Source organism: Podarcis tiliguerta, assembly GCF_965153285.1.
Source record: "Podarcis tiliguerta genome assembly, chromosome: 17".
In the NCBI taxonomy this organism is placed as follows: domain Eukaryota; kingdom Metazoa; phylum Chordata; class Lepidosauria; order Squamata; family Lacertidae; genus Podarcis; species Podarcis tiliguerta.
Window position 1 is genome coordinate 40,429,999 of NC_139550.1, and position 19,673 is coordinate 40,449,671.

The following is a 19,673-nucleotide window of genomic DNA, read 5'->3' on the forward strand; positions in this document are numbered from 1 at the left end:
TGCAGAGAATATAATCAATCTGATTTCGATCCTGTCCATCTGGTGATGTCCATGTGTAGAGTCGTCTCTTGTGTTGTTGGAAAAGAGTGTGATGACCAGCTTGTTCTATTGACAGAACTCTATTAGCCTTTGCCCTGCTTCGTTTTGAACTCCAAGGCCAAACTTGCCAGTTGTTCCTTTTATCTTTTGATTCCCTACTTCCAATCTCCTATAATGAGAAGAACATCCTTCTTTGGTGTCATTTCTAGAAGGTGTTGTAAGTCTTCATAGAACTGGTCAATTTCAGTTTCTTCAGCACCAGTAGTTGGTGCATAAACTTGGATTACTGTGATGTTAAAAGGTCTGCCTTGGATTTGCATCGAGATCATTCTTTCATTTTTTAGATTGCATCCCAGTACAGCTTTTGCCACTCTTTTGTTGACTATGACTATTTTCGCTTATCTCCTTCAAAATTTGTTCCAGTTTCCTTTCTTTCTCTCTTCTTTGGATTCTATTTTGTTGGATGAAAAAGCCTCATATCACTGCTTTGCTTGCATCCCATACGGTATTTATATCGGTTCCCTGATTTAAGTTGTTATCAAAATATTCTCTTAAAGTCACCCTCACCTTCTCTAATACTTTATCATTGTTTAAGACATTTTCATTCTCCATTTTGTTGTTTTCCTTCCTTCTTTTATTTCCATTGTAGTTGGGTTGTGGTCAGATACTGTTTTTGACTGAATTACTGTTTTCTTTATTTTCAGTAATAAGTTTTTTGAAACCCAGATTGTATCAATTCTCCCTGCTGAATTTTTTTGCTTCTGAATAATGTGTAAATTGTTTGTCATTTGGGTGTTTAACTCCCCATGCATCTTGAAGGTTGAAATTTTCTACTAGTTGAAAGAAAGTTAGCAGTAGTCTCCCTTCTTTACTTTCTTTCTCTTGTGTTGTCCTGTCCATATTAAGTGAGGTAACACCATTTAAATCTCCTAATCAAATGATCTTTTCATCACTATAATCCAGCAGTTTATCCTCCAATTTTTGGTAAAATTCCGACTTCTTTTTGTTTGGTGCCTAGATTCTGACAATATTTTTTCCTTTTTGATACACCACTTTTATCGCCATCATTCTCCCTTCTTCATCCTTAAATAAGGGTTCCGGCTTTAATCTTGAGTTTGCGTATATAACTACACCTCTTTTCTTTACATCTGATGAAATAAATTCATCACCTAGTTTTAAATTCAATATTCAATATATTTTTAAAACACTTTTTAAAAAGCATTTTCACAGCGTTTTTTTATATATGTCTAGATTCCACCTTGTTCTCACGACTGTTGAGAGTTGTTAGCTTAGATCCCTTTATACCAGTTTTATGGGGGAACTAGTTCATCAGCAGGCTCGAATGGTGAAATGGAATTTCCATGTTCAGAGGCAGTACCTCTCCAAGTACCAGGTGCTGTGGACAAACAGCAGGGGAAGGCTGCTCGTGAGTTGCTCTGGGCACCTGCCTGGCAATGTGAGAATAATGCAATTGTCAGCCTGGCAGACCAGTTTCCAGGTGCTCATGGGCTGCAATACCCATCCCCTTAGCAGTACACCCATGTGATGCTGGGGCTGATGGGACTTCTAATATGAAACATCTGGAGGGCACCAGGTTGCCAAAGGATGAGTTAGATGGTTCTGTTGGTTTGATTCCATGTACTAAATTATTTCTCCTAATTCTTGGTACTTTAAACATTAATGCGATGTGGCAAAAATTACTGCTTAAAGGCCACTGGCTGCCATGTGCAGCTGTTCTGACTCAGTCTGAGAGTGGCATTCAACATTTGTGTTAATGCAACGATTCCTTCTAGTGCAGCCCCCTCCTCACCAGCCTCTCGCTGTCCCATGTGTGCCCTAGAACAGATTTAGAGGTCCATAGGAGGGGGGGGCATTCCATTGCTGGTGGAACATTTCCCATAACACTATGCTGACTGTAAGCCTCCCTGGGCATCAAGGAGTGGCATGCAGGCAAGTGGACGGTAGCAGCTGAGCAGGGTGGAGCTCCCTCTTCCTCCTTCCTTTGTGCCTGGGGTGCCAGGGATGGAACCCGCTCAACCCCTCTGCCAGGCACAAGTAGTCTGTTCCTCTTTTTTCAGCAGGCAAGTCATTGTTCTGAGCTTATTTCCAATGTTGATTTGAGGCCTAATTCCAGGAAAGGCCTGACCATTATTGATGCAGATTTTCAGACACTTCAGATACTTATTTTTTGCAACTGCTATGTTAAAAGGTTAAGCCTGAGATGCCCTTGCCCAGACCACTTAAAGATATTTTGATGACTGAACAGGGATTTGAACCAGGTCTGCCCACCAGGGATTGATGTGTAGTTCAAGGAAAGTTGCTAGTTAGGAATTGAGCATTGCAATATTGTTTGCTGCTCTGGCATCATCAGCAAGCTCTGCTATGCACATGTTGCAGTTATTTTCATCTTTCTTAGGGCAGTGGGTTTATGACCTGGCCCACCTGGATCTCCTGCTGGGGCAGAATAGCTGAGTGAAGTGCTGCTGTCCATTTTAATTATTGATGAAGGGTCTCGGGGCTGATTTTTATTTAAATCGACAGAAGGCTGCAAGGTGAGGGGAATAAGATTGTGCATCACAATGTCTGAATGGAAATGAGAATTCTCTCTGGCGGAGCTAGTTTGCAACGAGCCCGCTATTGTCATGATCCCAGTAAAGGAATCCCTTCTGGTCCTGCTCCAGTTCGTCTTCCTCCAGTGGAATGGGAGTTGACTCTCCCAATGTGCCTACTAGTGTGGTGGCATTTGGCAATGAGAGAGGCAAGGCATAGTGCTTCAGCACCCACAGATCAGCTGGGAGCACATCCTTTCTGTTGATGGGTCTATTTGCAGGAAGCTTTGTCAACTCATGAGTCTCTACTGTACCTCGGAGCTAGAATGGCAAGAAAGTGGCTCACAGAAAAAGTCCCTAAGAGGGATACGTGCTGGGATACAGTGATGCTCCCAGATTTCTGGGCAATGAGAGCAAGAGGCACGTGACTTGTAAAAACCTGCTATGTACATTGAATCAGTGCTTGACCACCAGTCTCACACCCTGAGTATACAGGGTGGACAACATGCATTTTGCAAAGCACTCTAAGTCTTCCAAATCCTACTTTTACTTTGTTTTGTCAAACATGATTCTAGCCTTTCTGGTTGCAGTGAAGTTTGAAAACGTAACGGCAAAAATATCAACAGCACACTGTCTTGGGTCCCTATATTGAATTTTCAGGGCATTCTGAAGTTTTAACTTTCTGTAGCAAGCTTGTATTAGAGTAGGTGCACAGAGTGTTGTCTGCTGCTAGCCAACAAACTGTGAGCTGTGTTAAAACTTGGTGCAACTAAAATGTTTGTGGCAGCTTCTCAAGTGCCTGTCGTGACATAACCCTTTAGTACAGTGTTTCCCAACTTTTTTTTTACTGTGGCCCCTTTCTGACCTTGTTTAAGAATAAGAATTTATTTATACCCTGCCCATTTGGACTGTAGCACTACCTGTCCTGAAAGCTGCTATTTAGGAATTGAGCCCTGCACCCCTCGGCAACATCTGAAGGCCCCGATCTGCTAGGTGCTGGGGTGAATTGCACCCTGCGCCTTGCGGAGTCAGGCCCAGGCTGCCACCTGGCCCAGCATCGCCCTCTCCCACTGTAAACCAACCAGTTCTAAGAAAATGCACATGGCAAAAAGAAGCACTAGGCCACCCTCTGGTGGGCCGCCCCCTTACCTGCTTGTGATTGGCCAAGCTGATAGCCAACCAATCAGATTTAATAAATAAATAAATAAATAACCCCCCCTTTTCTTCTCACTTCCCTCTATGGCCCCCTAGCCTTGTGCTGTGGCCCCCATATATATCCGGGGGGGGGGGGCAGGAGGCCATATAGCCCCCATTAGGAAACACTGGTTTAGTCCATAGAAGTGAACCTGGTCAGATAAAGCATGCATTCCTGTGGTGCACAGGTTGAAACAAGTTTTCTTTGGGTCCTCCTTGGATGCACAGGAGCAGGAGTGAGTGCAAAGATTCTCAGATACCTCCGGGTTGGTGCTTCTGGTAATGGCGGATTTCCTCCGTTTGGGAGGAATCCGCTCCTTGGAAATCGGGGTCTGACCGCCACGGTGAGGCGGAGACCCGTCAGAAACCACGGGCGGAAGAAGCCCATGGACTTGGGATTCGGCAGGTACCTTTTGCGCCTCCCCGACTCGCAGGGAGACCCGGTTTCGGGGCTCCGGAGCGACGTGGGGTGAGCGTCGCGGTACATCGAATCAACCGCTTCTTTCAAGGAGTGAAGCTGCATTGCTGTTGCCAGAAAGCGCCGACTTTTCCTGTGGACATTTGGACTCTAAGTAATTATTCGTAAGTAAACAGAAAATTGGACTATTTAAACATCTAAATTTGGCATTTGAACGTGAAGGTCTAAACAGGAAGTCTGCCTTCCGTTTTGTAAAGAGATCAAAGCAAAGACGTCGCAAGCTAAAGCCTGGGAAAAGTACTCTGTAAAATATTAAATTTTCACCATTTAAGATACCGAATACCCCCTTGGAAGCAGGAGAAGAGGGGGGAATCTTTTGTGGACGGTTTAAACCTGCAGGAGAGTGAGGGAGACGAGATAATTTACCACTGTTTCAAGCCTGGGATCGGGCTGTCAAAAAGTTTTATGATCTGAGAAAATTAATAACTGGGAATGGAATACATCCTGATGGACGGTTGAATAAGAGATATATATTCTTTGTATTGTTCTTGTGGCACTTAAAAAGGAGAAAAGTTGAACAGTAACTTTGATACTGGATTTTGATTTGGAATAACAAGGATAGATACAAATAGAAACTGTTTCCTATAGAGGCAGCTTCTGAAACTGTTGCAACTGTGAAGTGGAACTTTCCACTAAGAACCGAGGGCTGTGAAATAAGTGACCTTGGAAAGTCTCTGGATAAGAATGGAAAAACAAGAAGCTCTAGTGAATGCATTTTACAAAATAAATGCTCTGTTGGAACAATTAGATGAGAAGACGGACTTGACGGTAAAGAAAATGGACAATTTGGGACAAAGTGTATCTGATTTGGAACAAAAAGTGAACATTTTTACAGGAACCACTCGGGATGTGACTCAGGAACCAATTTTGAAATGACAAGTTCTGGAGAAGAAGGCGGAACAAACTGTTTCTGCACCTCAAGAAACTCAAGTGGAGGTCTTGGCCCCACAGAAACAAATTGATGGACATAAGTTGAATTCAGAGGTGATGGAGTTTGAGAGTCAGAATCGGAGAGACGGTGCCCCGCTTGGACTGAAGAAGGGAGGATGGGCAGATTTTCCTATGGAGGGAGGCACTGAGGGAGAGACTGGAAATGTGAAGCTCTTTAGTCTCAAAGGGCCTGTGGAGTATGCCTTGGAACATCTTTTGGATTACAACTTTGAATATGGAGTATGGGCAAATTTGCTGAGATGGGATCAAGGAGCTGCTAAGAAGCAAGCCCTTTGGGACTTAATTTTTGGCACTAAAAGAAACTTGCAGAGAGGACAGGGAGAAGAGTTAAGAGCCTCGGATAGAAGAGCACCAGGCTGATGAACTATATGGAACTGATAGAAAAGACGGACAAAATCCGAGACCAGGGAGAAGAGATGGTGGAAGAAGATTGGAAATTTTTAAAATATTATTTAGAGTAATATAGCATAATTAAGGAACGTTGGGAGATGGTGGAATGAACTTATATGACTTTAGTAGAAATATGATAAGGATTTAAGATTTTAGGATTCAAGGATTTAAGATTTAAGGTTTTTTTAGATTTAAGTATAGATAAATTTTAAGATTTTGATGGGAAGATAAGGTTTAAGATAATTAAACGATAGTAAGCAGTGAAAGATGGAAAGCATTTGCTGACTTAAGGGAGGTGGGAGGAGGTCAAGGAAATAAGTCACTGAAGGATAGAGATGTGAAAAATGGATGTGTTTTTAAATGTTTTTGTTTTCTTTCTAGTTGTGTGGAGGTATGGTCTTCTTTTTTGCTTTTATTTTTTATGTATTTTTAATTGTTTTTTTATTATTTTCTCTTTTTATATATATATTGTGTTTTTTGTTTTTTGTTTTTTAATGTAATTATAAAACTTTTAATAAATATCATTTTTTTAAAAAAACCAAAACAAAGATTCTCAGGTACTCTGCTTAAAGAAATTCTGTGTTGTGGGGGCAGAAAGGGGGGGGGCTGGTTCTGCAAGCTGAATGAAATTACACAAATGAATCAAATGAATTTGCTTCACATTGGCCACAGAGGGCAGGCATACTCTACATACTCTATATGTAGAGTATAGGAGCATCATCCCAACTCCAGTGACTGGAAGCAATGCTTTTATCAATGCCTCTGGTATTTTAAAGCTTTAAACTCTGTAGCCATAGGGGTTGAAATCTTCATGATGTCTAATTCTGTACCTGGCACCCAAATGCCACAGTGGTTTGATGCAAAGACACCTGTAAGACACCTGTCATACCTGAGTAGCAGAGCAGAGACTGTGCTTGCAGTAAGATCCAGGTTCCCTCCCTGGAATCTCCAGTTAAAAAGATCCAGTGACAGCTGATGAGGAAGTGGCTGCCCATCTCGGCCACTGACAGTCAGAGCAGACCATGCTGGACTAGATGGGCACACTGGGTCTTCCTGTGCTCCTAATCTGAACCTGCCCCTTCTCCTCTCCCTCCTGCCCCGGACCCCTTGTTTCTGCAGCAGTCTCCTTCAAGCAGGGAACAGATGCATTTGCCCAGGTTGCAGGGCCCAGAGGAGCCAGAACAGCAGCCAGTAGTGAAGTGGAAGAAAGAGCCAGAGATGAGTGGCTCAATTTTGGCCCAGGACTTGGCTAAGGACCGCCCCATCCTGCCGCGTGTCAAAGAGGAGTCAGAAGTACCTCGACACCCCACCCCACCCTCTCAAGTCCTGGTGAAGGTGAGTGAGTGTGTTCTCTCTTGATCCTTCCTCTCCTGACAGTTGAAATGCCCAATACTGAAGCATTTCTTACACGGAGCACCGGATCCTTTTTGTGGAAACAAAGTCTTGAAGTTCTAAAGACTTGACAAATAAGCTCGGTGAACATCCTTTGGGGAGGACGTTGCAGAGGACGAATGTCAGCATTCAGATAGTCTGGCTCTTTATTCACATGTCAGGATAGAGGGCTCCAAATCAAGGAAAGATCCCCCTGCTCCCACACCACCACCCACTGCTTTGCCAAACAGCAGGAATTAAGCTTCCAAAAACCTAACTCCGGGAGGTACCCAGACCTTGAGACATGCCTCATCCTGTTCCTCCTTGGCTGCAACCCTGCAGGCAAAAAGGGGAAATTCTTCCCCAGTAGGCTCAGTGACCCAGCAGCCTGGACACTGAATTTAGAACTGGAGGTGCCCCCCCCTTAATAACTCAGACCAATCATTTTTAGCAGCAGAAATTATTTGCAGTAGTAAAGGAACAGCAAAAGAGCATCTTGGAGGTTTGGGGTGCTCTTCAGAGTTGATGTGGCAGTTGATGTAGAGGGCTGGAAGAAAGGTGAAGTCTCATCCCCGCATTGTTGGGATTTTGCCTCTTGTTTTTCAAATGTATGGTGGGGAGGTTGCAGAGAGGCTTCTTGTCCTGTGCAGTGCGTGTGGCTCCTTCTGTTGCCCATTTATTCTGACCAACAAAGCTACTAATATAGCAAAACAGGGATTGAACCATAGGAACCATTGTAAGTGAGCGTGTGGAGTGAGAGCACATTCCACATCTGTACAGAATGAAGCGCATAGCCTTTAATACACTCTCTCTTTACGTGCCCTCATGTTTCTGCATAGCAATCCGACACCAGACTACCTGCTGTCAACCTCCTCATTGCCACCTCTCCCGTTGACAAACAGGAGCATGCAGAACCAGAGGGGGACTGTCGGCCATCGAATGATTCTCGGGTAAGCCCACATTTTCTTCCCGCCTGCTGACCTAGAATGTTCCTGCTTTTGGCTCATAAAACTTTAAAGCACCACTCTTTTTAGTGTTTTTAATACAGCTTGGAATCAGGGTGGTGACATTCATCAGAAGGTTTCCAAATGCTGTTGTTATGTTAAAAGAGATTCAGTGTACCAAAAAAGAAATATGAAATCCTAACACCTGGGCTGTAGGGCTTGAGTGTTCAAAATCACCAGTGGTGTGTGCCTCCTTCCCAAATATTGCTGTTTTTATTCTTTATATATATATATTTATACCCCACCTTTTTTCCTGATGGAACTCAAGGTGGCTTGCAGATAAAAACAAGAATTGCTAAAAACATAGAAGCTAGTTTTGATCCTTGGGTTCCTACACTATCACAACCACTCCTTTGTTTTGGACATCTCCACAAAATGATTGTTTAGTCCCTTCCTTCCATACTTCCAGTAAGGAAAAGCCCACAACTATTGCTACTCCTCCCCCATTTTTTAATGCATGAAGCTTAATCTAAACTTAATATGGTTAATTGCCAAGGCTGTTAGTCACATTGGCTGCAGTCATGACTTGGTAAGGACAATGTCACAAAGAACTGAGCACCACAGCAAGTTGACCACAAATTCATCCTGGCCTTGTGCTGCAGCAGATGTAAAAAGAGTTGCTGCCAGCAACGAAAACATTTCTAGCCTTGTATCTTAATATCACCACTGTCCATGGTCTCCCATCCTTCCCTGTACGTCAAGTGGTGCTGTTCGCTCTGTGGGAAGTTTCTGAATATTAAAAAGCTCCATGTTCTTTTCCTTTCCTCCAGGTCTCAGCAGGACTTCCCCAGTGTAAGAGGGGCCGGGGAGCGCAGGGCAAGGAGCTGGTGATTCTGGATGATGAAGATGACGAAGAAGTGGAGCACCTGCAGCAATTGCGTCCACCAGTGGTGAGTGATTAAGTTGTTTGGGGCAACTGGTAAGATCCCTGGGCTCTTTGACTTAGGCAGAAGAGAAGGCTTACTTTGTAGAACTGGACTCTGTTCCACATGCTGGCAGGAACAATGCAGTGAGTGTGGCAGGCATGGAGGGAGAGGTCTTCTGGTGCAATTTATACGGCACCCCCATTGCAAAAACCACATGGAGATATTTGTAGGTTCATGCCATTTGCAGAAGTGTGATATAGTTTGAGATTGATTGATTTATCTATCTAAAATATTTCTCTACTGCCCTTGAATTCAGAATGTCTGGCGCCTTTTGTGATAGCTAATAAGAAAGGCAATTAGAAAAGCAATTAAGCAGTAAATGACCTCAAAAAGACCTGATCTCAAAATGACCGCAATAAGTGGTCAAAAGTCTTTGCCAGGCGCTTAAGAGATGCTGGTGTAGGGGCCAGGCAAGCCTCCCTGGAGGGCAGGGAGAGGGGGTTGAATTCCATAAGCAAGACACCACTGCAGCAAAGGCCTCTTCCCCATGGGAGGAACTCTGAAGAATATCTCAGTGTCTGAGCAGGCTTAATGGGAGAAGTCAAGGTCCAGGTCTCAGGGCATATAATGCTTTAAAACAGGGATGGGGAACCTGTGGCTCTCAAAATTTCGGTGGAATACAACTCCCATCATCCCTCACATACAGCATGGCTGTAGCTGATGGGAGTTGTAGTTCAACAATCTGTAGAAGATCACAGATTCCCCATCCCTGCTGTAAAGATAAGCACCAGTACTTTAAATTGTGCTCAGAAATGGACCAGACTGAGTGAATCTCTTGAAGCCTTAGATAGATACGTTTCTAACGTCTGTTCCTAGTAAATAGCTTAACAGCCATGTTTTGAACTAACTGCAGTTTCCATGCGCCAGATAGTACTAAAATGTGTTCTAACATGGAAATTTTCAGGGCAGGGCTAAAGCTTGGCTTTCTCTTTGGAGAAGAGATTTCAGCTGTCACACCACTCTTGGCCAGTGGAGGATGATCTGTGCCCCTGAGAGCACTTGGGCTTCTAGTGATAACAGTGTGGCTGGATGAGCACCTGCAGATTGCAAGCCTTATCAGGGGGAGTGCAGTCCCTGCTAGATTTGGTGGAACATGACCTTCCTGGACAGAGATGCCACCCACTGACATTGCTTCAGCTTTGTTGTGACCAGTAGATTATTGCAGATGGGGGAATCATCTCTTGCAACGACACATTTTTCACCTCCTGAACCTGGACAGAAAACTACCTTCTGCTCGGCGGAATAAGCCAAGGGCAAGGATTGAGAGGGCAAGTGTTAGGCCATAGTCCTTTGGGTCCCCTGTCCACATCCTCAGGAGCATGGTCTCTAGATGGTGCTCTAGACACATCCGTAGGCTGAATTACTGAGATCCCTTAGCCAAGTCTTCTGTAAACAGAAATGTATCACTTTCTATGAAATATTTTGCTCTGCACCCATAGCACTGTCACACAACTGGAAATGCATCTGGAATTCAGAGGACTAGGTAGTATCTGTTGTGAATGGGGGGAAATGGCAACTCATGTAGGGATTTTTGGGTGGCAGGAGTGCTGGGTTTGGGGGCAGTTGCATACTGTCCCCTTTTCTATCAGAGTCCCAAACTTTGAGCCGGTAAGTGAAATGAAGCACATTTTGCTACAGCCCTCACAAAACATGTTGCTCATATGTTGTGAAGGAGAGAGGGAGATGGTATGAAGCCATTCTTTTGTCTCTCCTTCCACAGATAATGGAGATTTATAGCCTGGGTGGTGCGCAGCCCCTTGCCCAGTTGGACAGCGTCCTGCATGAGTTCTTGGCTGAGCTGAATGAGATCCCTCTCCCTGCTCACTGGGAGGTGCTGTCTCCACTTTGCGGCCCTGACCTGCGTCTCGTCCAGCGCTCAGAACACTCCACCATGTCCTCAGCTGTCATCTACATCCGCCCAGGCCTCTTCTTCCATGTGGTGGTGCGAAACCTGCCCGTGCCCCCTGAGCATGAACTCTACGCCAGCCACCCTGCCCGCCTCACCACGGTGGACGAGGTGGTGGAACTCATCTGCGACCTGGAGGCCTATCGGCTCTGCTCTGGTTGGCCTGCAGGCTGGCATGCCGGTGAACGCTCCGAGGCCTGTGACGTTCTTGTCTATTCTGGTTGCTGCCCACAGTGCCGGCTCAACCCTTGGCCATCAGGGAGAGGCACTTGCTGAGAACTGAGTTGGGGGATTTGGAGAGAGGACTTGGCCCTGTGGGGCAGTGAATGGAAAGAGGTTTTATTTTGACACTGGAAATGGCTTGGAATATCTAAAGGGATCATTCCTTGCCATAAATAGCTTTATATTTTTTTCTCTCTTGTTCAGTAGCTTGGCACAGAAAGTCCCATTCCTCTTGTTGTCTTCTGCCTCTCTCTACTGGTGAGCTGCTTCTGTGTTTCTGGCACAGAGAGACATTCCTCTCAGAGACTCGATTCCTGTCTTCAGTCGCTTGCTTGTCTCCTGCCAGAGAGTTGCAGTGGGAGCTCAGGGTCCATTGCCGTAGCCTGTGCTGCTCCCAGTTCCCTGTGCTGGTACAGCCTCCCAGGTTGATGTGGAGGCAGCTTATGTATCAGTGTGGACCTTTCTGTCCATTGCTCCCACTTGCCTGCCCCGCTCAATTTAGCATTGTCCTGGCGACTCCTAGACCTGCAGTATGGTCATCTCCAAACACAGGAAGCATGGGATTTAAGCAAAGCATCTCTTTTGCTATCTCCCCCTCTCTCTAAAAAAAAAGTTCCTCTGGCTGGGACCTGCCCCTTCCTGCCCCTGGAAAGGTCCAGCTAAATCTTGGAATTGCCACTTCAGGCATGTCTTTCCTTTGTTTCAAGGTTGCTGAGTTCAGATAAGTTATTCTGTTTCTGAGGACCAGGAAGATTTTTGTTTCGGGCAGTGGGAAAGACTAAATGGATGTCGCTGGAGTGGAGGCTGAGAGATTCTGGGCTGTCCTGTTCAGGGAAAGTTCTACAGAAGCCATAGCTGCATGTCACTTGCTGACTCCTGGTTTTGTCTTGTGTCTTCCTTCAGTGTGGTGGTGGTGGCAGCAGCAGCAGCAAATGCCCCATAGCCTTTCCCTTGTTCCTCTCACTGTCAGTTTTTGTGTGTGTGCTGCTTTTCCCTTGGAAGAAAATAATGAAAGTATTCGGGGGGGGGGGGGATAAATCAGAACTGGTCTCTATTTTTTTTAATGTATTAAATTTTTTAATAAGCAAGCTCTGCTTTGGTTTCCATGTCTCCCTTCAGGTGAGAACAGGGGTGGTGAAGCTGTCGCCTGGATCCTGCTCACCAACCACTTCCAAATCGCCTGCCCGCCCCTGTCTCTGCAGGTCCCTTTTCAGACTCAGGTGCATCCCCATTGCTTAAGAGGTCTTGATACTCAGGAAACTGGAAGCAGCCCTCCTTTCTTGTTCCTGAGCACTAAGACCTTCTCATAGAAGCACTGCACTAGTGGGAGATGACATGCCTTGGAAAGGTAAAAAGGTGGGGCTTTATTCCCCATCACGGGGCGGGGGGTGGGGAGGGTAGAAAGGGAAGAGAGGTTTGGGAAAAGTGAAGGGCAAACCGTAATGTGACACATCCCTACTGACAAATGCACACTTCATTTGCAGAATTCCAAACTCCTCTATTTTGGAATGCTTTGTTTTTAGGAGCAGGCTTCCAGTCACCATGGAAGGACTACAAGAATGTCTTCCATTTCCTGATCTCTTGTGTGCATATCATGTGGCCTTGGGGGGGCGTTCAATGGCATTGGAGGGGCCTCATGACTCCTTGCCACCTGGTGCTGCCTTCCTCCTCCCAAAGTTTTTTGGGGGCTGGCTGCCGTTTTGCCATTGCTGGTGCCCAGAAAATAGTTGCCCACTGCTCAGACTTTTGGACAGGGATGGGAAAGCTGTAGCCATTCAAATGTTATGGGACTGCAGCTCCCTTCAGCCCTGTCTATTGGCCCTGAGGGCTAGAGCTGAGGCCAGTTGAAGTCCAACAGCAGCTGGAGGAGCACAGCTTCTTCATCCTTGCATAAGCACTTGTTCCACACTTGGCTTCCAGGCAAGCTTGAGTCTTACAACACAAAATTGATCATTTGTTGGCTTCAGGATATGCTGCCAATAGGAGAGTGTCTGTATGTGTGTGTGTGTGTGTGTGTGTGTGTCTGTCTGTCTGTCTGTCTGTCTGCCTGTCTGCCTCATGTTCTCTCCCCCCCACTCACCTCCCCAGAGCTTGAATAGAAAATGGGCTCTTGCATAAAGAGACACCAGAACCAAGGTATCCCAAATAATGCTCTGAAAGTAATGAGCAGAGCACCCTTTCCCAAAGAATGTTTGTCCCATTTCAGAACCAGTGGACCTACTGTCCACTGAGTATGTGGCCAGAGTATGTAGCAGAAGTAGGAAGGGCTGGCCAGAACTATGGATACCCTCGCTTAACAAATGAAAATAAAAAGTAGCCTAACTATAAAGCAGATGTGTACATCTGTGTTGTTCAGCTTCTGCTATTTACAGAAATGATTTCTTCCTTGAGTACTTTAACTCTTACAGCTGGGGAAAGAAGTGTTAAGTGAGGTATGGAATACATATTCCCATTTCATCTGCTTTTAAAACCCCTTTTAGTCCAGCTGTACTTACAACCATTGCCTTGTCTACTCATTAAAGAAGAGAACTAGTGAGAAGATCAAGACATACGTGGCAAGTCTGCTTACACATCTGAATTCAACTGCTGTTGTGTTGGAGTTGGAAGTCTAGAGCAGTAGAGTGGAAGGACCTTTCTTAGGGGATGGGCTACATTTCCTTGAGGGAATCTTTGGGGATCACATGGGGGGGTAAGGCCAGAACTGGCATTGTGCCCATTTGCTTTCTGCCACCCCTTTCCCCCTTCACCATTTCTGTTCCAAATCCACACCCACCACCTGATGCAGCAATTAGGCTTAGGAAAAAATACCCCATTTGCCAATTAGATTTTTTTTAAGAATCGCTATACAAGAGAGAGTTCTGCATCCAGCACCGATTTCAGTACTTACATTGTGTCCCATTTTATTTCTTCATTGTAAAGTGTATTTGCTTGAGGTCTCACATAAATTTTCGGCTTGGACAAAGGGTGAGTGTTAAATTATTTCTTCCCTCACTTTGACATCTTGAACCCGTCACTCAGACAACCAAGGAAAATAGATGTGATCTATGTGTTGTTGTTTTTTTATTACATTTCTATACTCCTTTCTTCCGAGGAGCTCACAGGAGCATAGCCACTTCTCCCATCACCTCCATTTTATCTCACAATAACCCTGGGAGGGAGGGAAAGAAGTAGGTCAGGCTGAGATGCAGTGAGTGGCCCAAGGTCATGCGTAGAATGGCTGCGGTGGATGGAGTGGAGAGAATATTAAATGGGTGCAGCACAACTGTAAGAGCAAAGGAAAAGATAAACCACATAACTCCCAAAAGCAAACTGCTTAGCAGAAGCAAAGAATAATTCTATAAGGTCAAGTCATAATTTATTTGAAGAGCCATAAGGCGAAGGCACTTAAACTGCTGGCCAGAATAGAGGAGGAAGGGGCAAAGTGTGGCCCTTAAATGTCAACAACACCAGCAAGTACCACTTGATTGCAATTGTTATCTTAATTCAGTTTTGCACTCATATTAAAATATTTTCAAAACAACCAGTTGCTTAGTCATACCTTATTTTCTTTAGTGCCACATCATGCTTAAAACCAAACTAAATATCCAGATCCTGCACCCATTTCACCTCTGATTGTGAACTTCAGTCTTGCTGTGATGTGACTTGCTTCAGACACCCCTCCTTGAACCCCCTTTTTGTTTTAGGCAAAACATCTTGTACTCATAATCTTACACTTTGGTCTGCTTTCACAGATTTCTGGGAGCGCGCACACAGGGAGCCCTGTGGAGAGTACTTGGGTGGGGGGGAGGTAAGTGGAGAAAGTAATCAAATGAAGCTGGGATGTAGATTATTCTTTCTGGAAGCAAATTACTTAAGGCCTAGATTCAACTAACCTGCATGCTAGCAGAACATCTTCCTTGCATTCAGTCCCCAGCTTTTCCAAGTAGAGCTCAGAATGTCCCCTATTTGAGACTCTGGAGACCTGCTACCAGTCACTGTAGTTAATTTCAAGCTTGGGCCAGTGCCTTAGTATAATGCAGCTTGCAATCTAATTGTTTCACTTTATTGTGCACTTGTCAGCCCTCATCTGGTTCACTGTGTCCGGTTTTGGGTGCCATGCATTAAAAACACATTGCGAAACTATACTAGAAAGTTAGCAGGGGGTGGCACCAAAGTGCAAATGACCGCAAGTTCTCGGTTCCTTTGGGGGCAGCTGTAAGTTTTCACAATGTTAACTTGGTTAACTACCGGTATATATTTTTGGGTAAAAATGCAGGAGGTGGAGGGCTCCTCTAAGTGTCAGACAAGGTGCATTGCTAATGGGGGATTTCCTCCCAATGCAAATGCCAGTTCCAGAGGGATTTTATCAGGAATGCTGCAAGGGAGGAAGGACTTCAATTCCCCATGCCCACTGCAGTCCAGCTGATGGAATTTCTATTCTAAAAAAAACCTTGGATGTTAAAAGACAACACCTAATTTAGCCCTCAAGGCACAGGTACTGGGTAAATATCACCATGGCTATATTTATATCCAATAAAACTAAATTAGCAAACAAGAAGTTTTCAAGTTTATTTTTGATGCTGTGTGTTTAATATGAAGTCAGTGATGGTTACAAAATTATTTTTCAGAGATTGTTACCTTGCCTTATTTATAAACAGTTTTATAATGAACCACTTGCATGTATATTTATTTAAGGTGATTTAATAAGATTATGGAAAAAGCTAGAGAGTTCCAGAAAAACATGTGCTTATGCTTCATTGGCTACGCAAAAGCCTTTGACTGTGTCGACCACAGCAAACTATGGCAAGTTCTTAAAGAAATGGGAGTGCCTGATCACCTCATCTGTCTCCTGAGAAATCTCTATGTGGGACAAGAAGCTACAATTAGAACTGGATATGGAACAACTGATTGGTTCAAAATTGGGAAAGGAGTACGACAAGGCTGTATATTGTCTCCCTGCTTATTTAACTTATATGCAGAATTCATCATGTGAAAGGCTGGACTGGATGAATCCCAAGCCGGAATTAAGATTGCCAGAAGAACTAGCAACAACCTCAGATATGCAGATGACATAGCCTTGATGGCAGAAAGTGAGGAGGAATTAAAGAACCTTTTAATGAGGGTGAAAGAGGAGAGCGCAAAATATGGTCTGAAGCTCAACATCAAAAAAACGAAGATCATGGCCACTGGTCCCATCACCTCCTGGCAAATAGAAGGGGAAGAAATGGAGGCAGTGAGAGACTTTACTTTCTTAGGCTCCATGATCAATGCAGAGGGTGACAGCAGCCACGAAATTAAAAGACGCCTGATTCTTGTGAGAAAAGCAATGACAAACCTAGACAGTATCTTAAAAAGCAGAGACATCACCTTGCCAACAAAGCTCCGTATAGTTAAAGCTATGGTTTTCCCAGTAGTGATGTATGGAAGTGAGAGCTGGACCATAAAGAAGGCTGATCGCCAAAGAATTGATGCTTTTGAATTATGGTGCTGGAGGAGAGTCCCATGGACTGCAAGAAGTTCAAACCTCTCCATTCTTAAGGAAATCAGCCCTGAGTGCTCACTGGTAGGACAGATTGTGAAGCTGAGGCTCCAATACTTTGGCCACCTCATGAGAAGAGAAGACTCCCCTGATGCTGGGAAAGATGGAGAGCACAAAGCGAAGGGGACGACAGAGGACAAGATGGTTGGCACAAAGAGAAGGGGACGACAGAGGACAAGATGGTTGGACAGTGTTCTCGAAGCTACCAGCATGAGTTTGACCAAACTGCAGGAGGCAGTGGAAGACAGGAGTGCCTGCTGTGCTCTGGTCCATGGGGTCACGAAGAGTCGGACACAACTAAACGACAATAAATTTCATATTACATTGTGAACATCTCACACCCTTGAGTGTAATCTGGATTTGCCCCTCTGTGAAAATGATGACTGTGAAAAATGAAGACTTCCCACTGGAGGAAGAGGGCCAGGTGGAAATCTTCACCAATTCCCTCTGCAGCACTATTTTCCTTGCTGTTCCAGATCTCCTGAAGAGGCCTTTTGTGGGGCTGAAGGGAGAATCTAAATATTACTGGCCCACACAATATAACTGAGTCCAACACAGTAAGGTTCTGTCTTGGGCCCGGTCTTATTCAACATCTTTATCAACGACTTGGATGATGGACTCAAGGGCATCCTGATCAAATTTGCAGATGACACCAAACTGGGAGGGGTGGCTAACACCCCAGAGGACAGGATCACACTTCAAAACGACCTTGACAGATTAGAGAACTGGGCCAAAACAAACAAGATGAATTTTAACAGGGAGAAATGTAAAGTATTGCACTTGGGCAAAAAAAATGAGAGGCACAAATACAAGATGGGGGACACCTGGCTTGAGAGCAGTACATGTGAAAAGGATCTAGGAGTCTTGGTTGACCACAAACTTGACATGAGCCAACAGTGTGACGCGGCAGCTAAAAAAGCCAATGCAATTCTGGGCTGCATCAATAGGAGTAAAGCATCTAGATCAAGGGAAGTAATAGTGCCACTGTATTCTGCTCTGGTCAGACCTCACCTGGAGTACTGTGTCCAGTTCTGGGCACCACAGTTCAAGAAGGACACTGACAAACTGGAACGTGTCCAGAGGAGGGCAACCAAAATGGTCAAAGGCCTGGAAATGATGCCTTATGAGGAACCGCTGAGGGAGCTGGGCATGTTTAGCCTGGAGAAGAAGAGGTTAAGGGGTGATATGATAGCCATGTTCAAATATATAAAAGGATGTCACATAGAGAAGGGAGAAAGGTTGTTTTCTGCTGCTCCAGAGAAGCGGACACGGAGCAATGGATCCAAACTACAAGAAAGAAGATTCCACCTAAACATTAGGAAGAACTTCCTGACAGTAAGAGCTGTTCGGCAGTGGAATTTGCTGCCAAGGAGTGTGGTGGAGTCTCCTTCTTTGGAGGTCTTTAAGCAGAGGCTTGACAACCATATGTCAGGAGTGCTCTGATGGTGTTTCCTGCTTGGCAGGGGGTTGGACTCGATGACCCTTGTGGTCTCTTCCAACACTATGATTCTATGAAGTTTGCTGTCTGTAGACGTGCATATGAAATTAGATGGTAAATTTTATTGGGAACATTCTCTTGATGCAGAAAACATTAATTTACAAGCAAATAGTGTGAAAGATTAAAATTCAGTTGTTAGCATTTTTTTAAAAAAAGAAGTAGATGTGAGGGTGTATCCATATCTGGAAAACTGAGGCAGTATCATGACGTGTATGTGGAAGTTTGGGGCTTTTAACTTAAAAGCACAGAGTCTTGCCACTATTTGTCGTCCTGGTTCAAAATGTGTGTGGGACGAACATTAGCTGGGAGAGTAGAGATTGAGGATTCCTTGACTGGCACAGTCAGTTTGGGATGTCCATTGGCTGGGATGATGGATTTTGGTGTTTCATTCAATGAGGCAGTGAATTTTGGGAGACCATTTTCAGGGAGAGTGGAGCGTGCAGGCTCCTTGATTGAGATGGTAGGTTTTGGGGGAGCCTTGACTGGGATCATGGCTTTTGTGGGCTCCTTAACTGGGACAGTAGGTTTTGGGGGACCCTTTGCTGGGAGAGTGGTCTTCAGCCGATCTTCTTTCAATGAGGTGTTGGTAGGTTTTGGATGAAGTTTTGTTGCTGGGACGAGTGTCATAGGGGTGATTTGATCCTTCTTCATTGCGGGGGTGGTAGCTTTTGGATGAAGTTTTGTTGCTGGGACCAGTGTCATAGGGGTGATTTGATCCTTCTTCATTGCGGGGGTGGTAGCTTTTGGATGAAGTTTTGTTGCTGGGACCAGTGTCACAGGAGTTATTTGATCCTTCTTCATTGGGGGGGTGGTAGGTTTTGGATGAAGTTTTGTTGCTGGGACGAGTGTCATAGGGGTGATTTGATCCTTCTTCATTGCGGGGGTGGTAGCTTTTGGATGAAGTTTTGTTGCTGGGACCAGTGTCACAGGAGTTATTTGATCCTTCTTCATTGGGGGGGTGGTAGCTTTTGGATGAAGTTTTGTTGCTGGGACCAGTGTCACAGGAGTTATTTGATCCTTCTTCATTGGGGGGGTGGTAGCGTTTGGATGAAGTTTTGTTGCTGGGACCAGTGTCATAGGGGTGATTTTTTCAAGATCACAGTGTGCAACATATTCTTTCATTTCTTGTCCCTTGCAATATTTCCCCCAAGCTCTCCTGTAATGAGAAAACCTTGGTCAAACAACTCAAAAGATGCATAATTAGGGAGACAAAAGTGCTGCTCCTGCTCCTGCATGAATGCCATAAAACAAGTGTTTATGCTATAGTTGGAATATTTTTGTCCATTGCTGTTTGTTATTTATCTGGTTGGGTAGGGTTGGTACCCAGGGCAAATCACACTCAATTGCCCACTTGCCTGCCTTTCTGTGGGGCTCTCCAGGGCACTCGCCGTATGGGGCCACCTCCTGCTGCTGCCCCCACTCTGCATCCTGTCCTTCCTAATTAAAATAGTTTTGCTGCCATGCTGGGCTCATCCACATTTCAGCTTGGTCTGCCACTTTCCCCTGGGAAAAGCTGCTGTTTCCTGCAGAATTGGAACAAATGCCAGTCAGGTTTTCTGTGGATTGATTTTTTCTTCTAATACAGCAATAAACAGCAGGTTTTTCCAGGGAAAGTGGTGGGCAAACA

The 19,673-nt window shown here is 44.9% G+C and overlaps 1 protein-coding gene across 36 annotated transcripts in view; it reads left to right on the top strand.

Annotated features, from left to right (window-relative positions):
- MBD1 (methyl-CpG binding domain protein 1) overlaps positions 1-19,673 on the top strand; it is a 152,096-nt gene that overhangs the window by 85,009 nt on the left and 47,414 nt on the right. For 31 of the 36 annotated variants that reach the window (XM_083420986.1, XM_083420981.1, XM_083420990.1 and 28 more), the window contains 4 exons: positions 6,721-6,936; positions 7,812-7,922; positions 8,747-8,866; positions 10,623-14,550. In XM_083420986.1, coding sequence (XP_083277112.1) covers positions 6,721-6,936; positions 7,812-7,922; positions 8,747-8,866; positions 10,623-11,084 — 909 coding nt within the window. In that variant the 3' untranslated portion in view covers positions 11,085-14,550. Of the gene's footprint in view, positions 1-6,720; positions 6,937-7,811; positions 7,923-8,746; positions 8,867-10,622; positions 14,551-19,673 lie in introns of those variants that run through there. The other 5 variants (XR_014506618.1, XR_014506619.1, XM_083420995.1 and 2 more) reach the window with 1 other exon arrangement.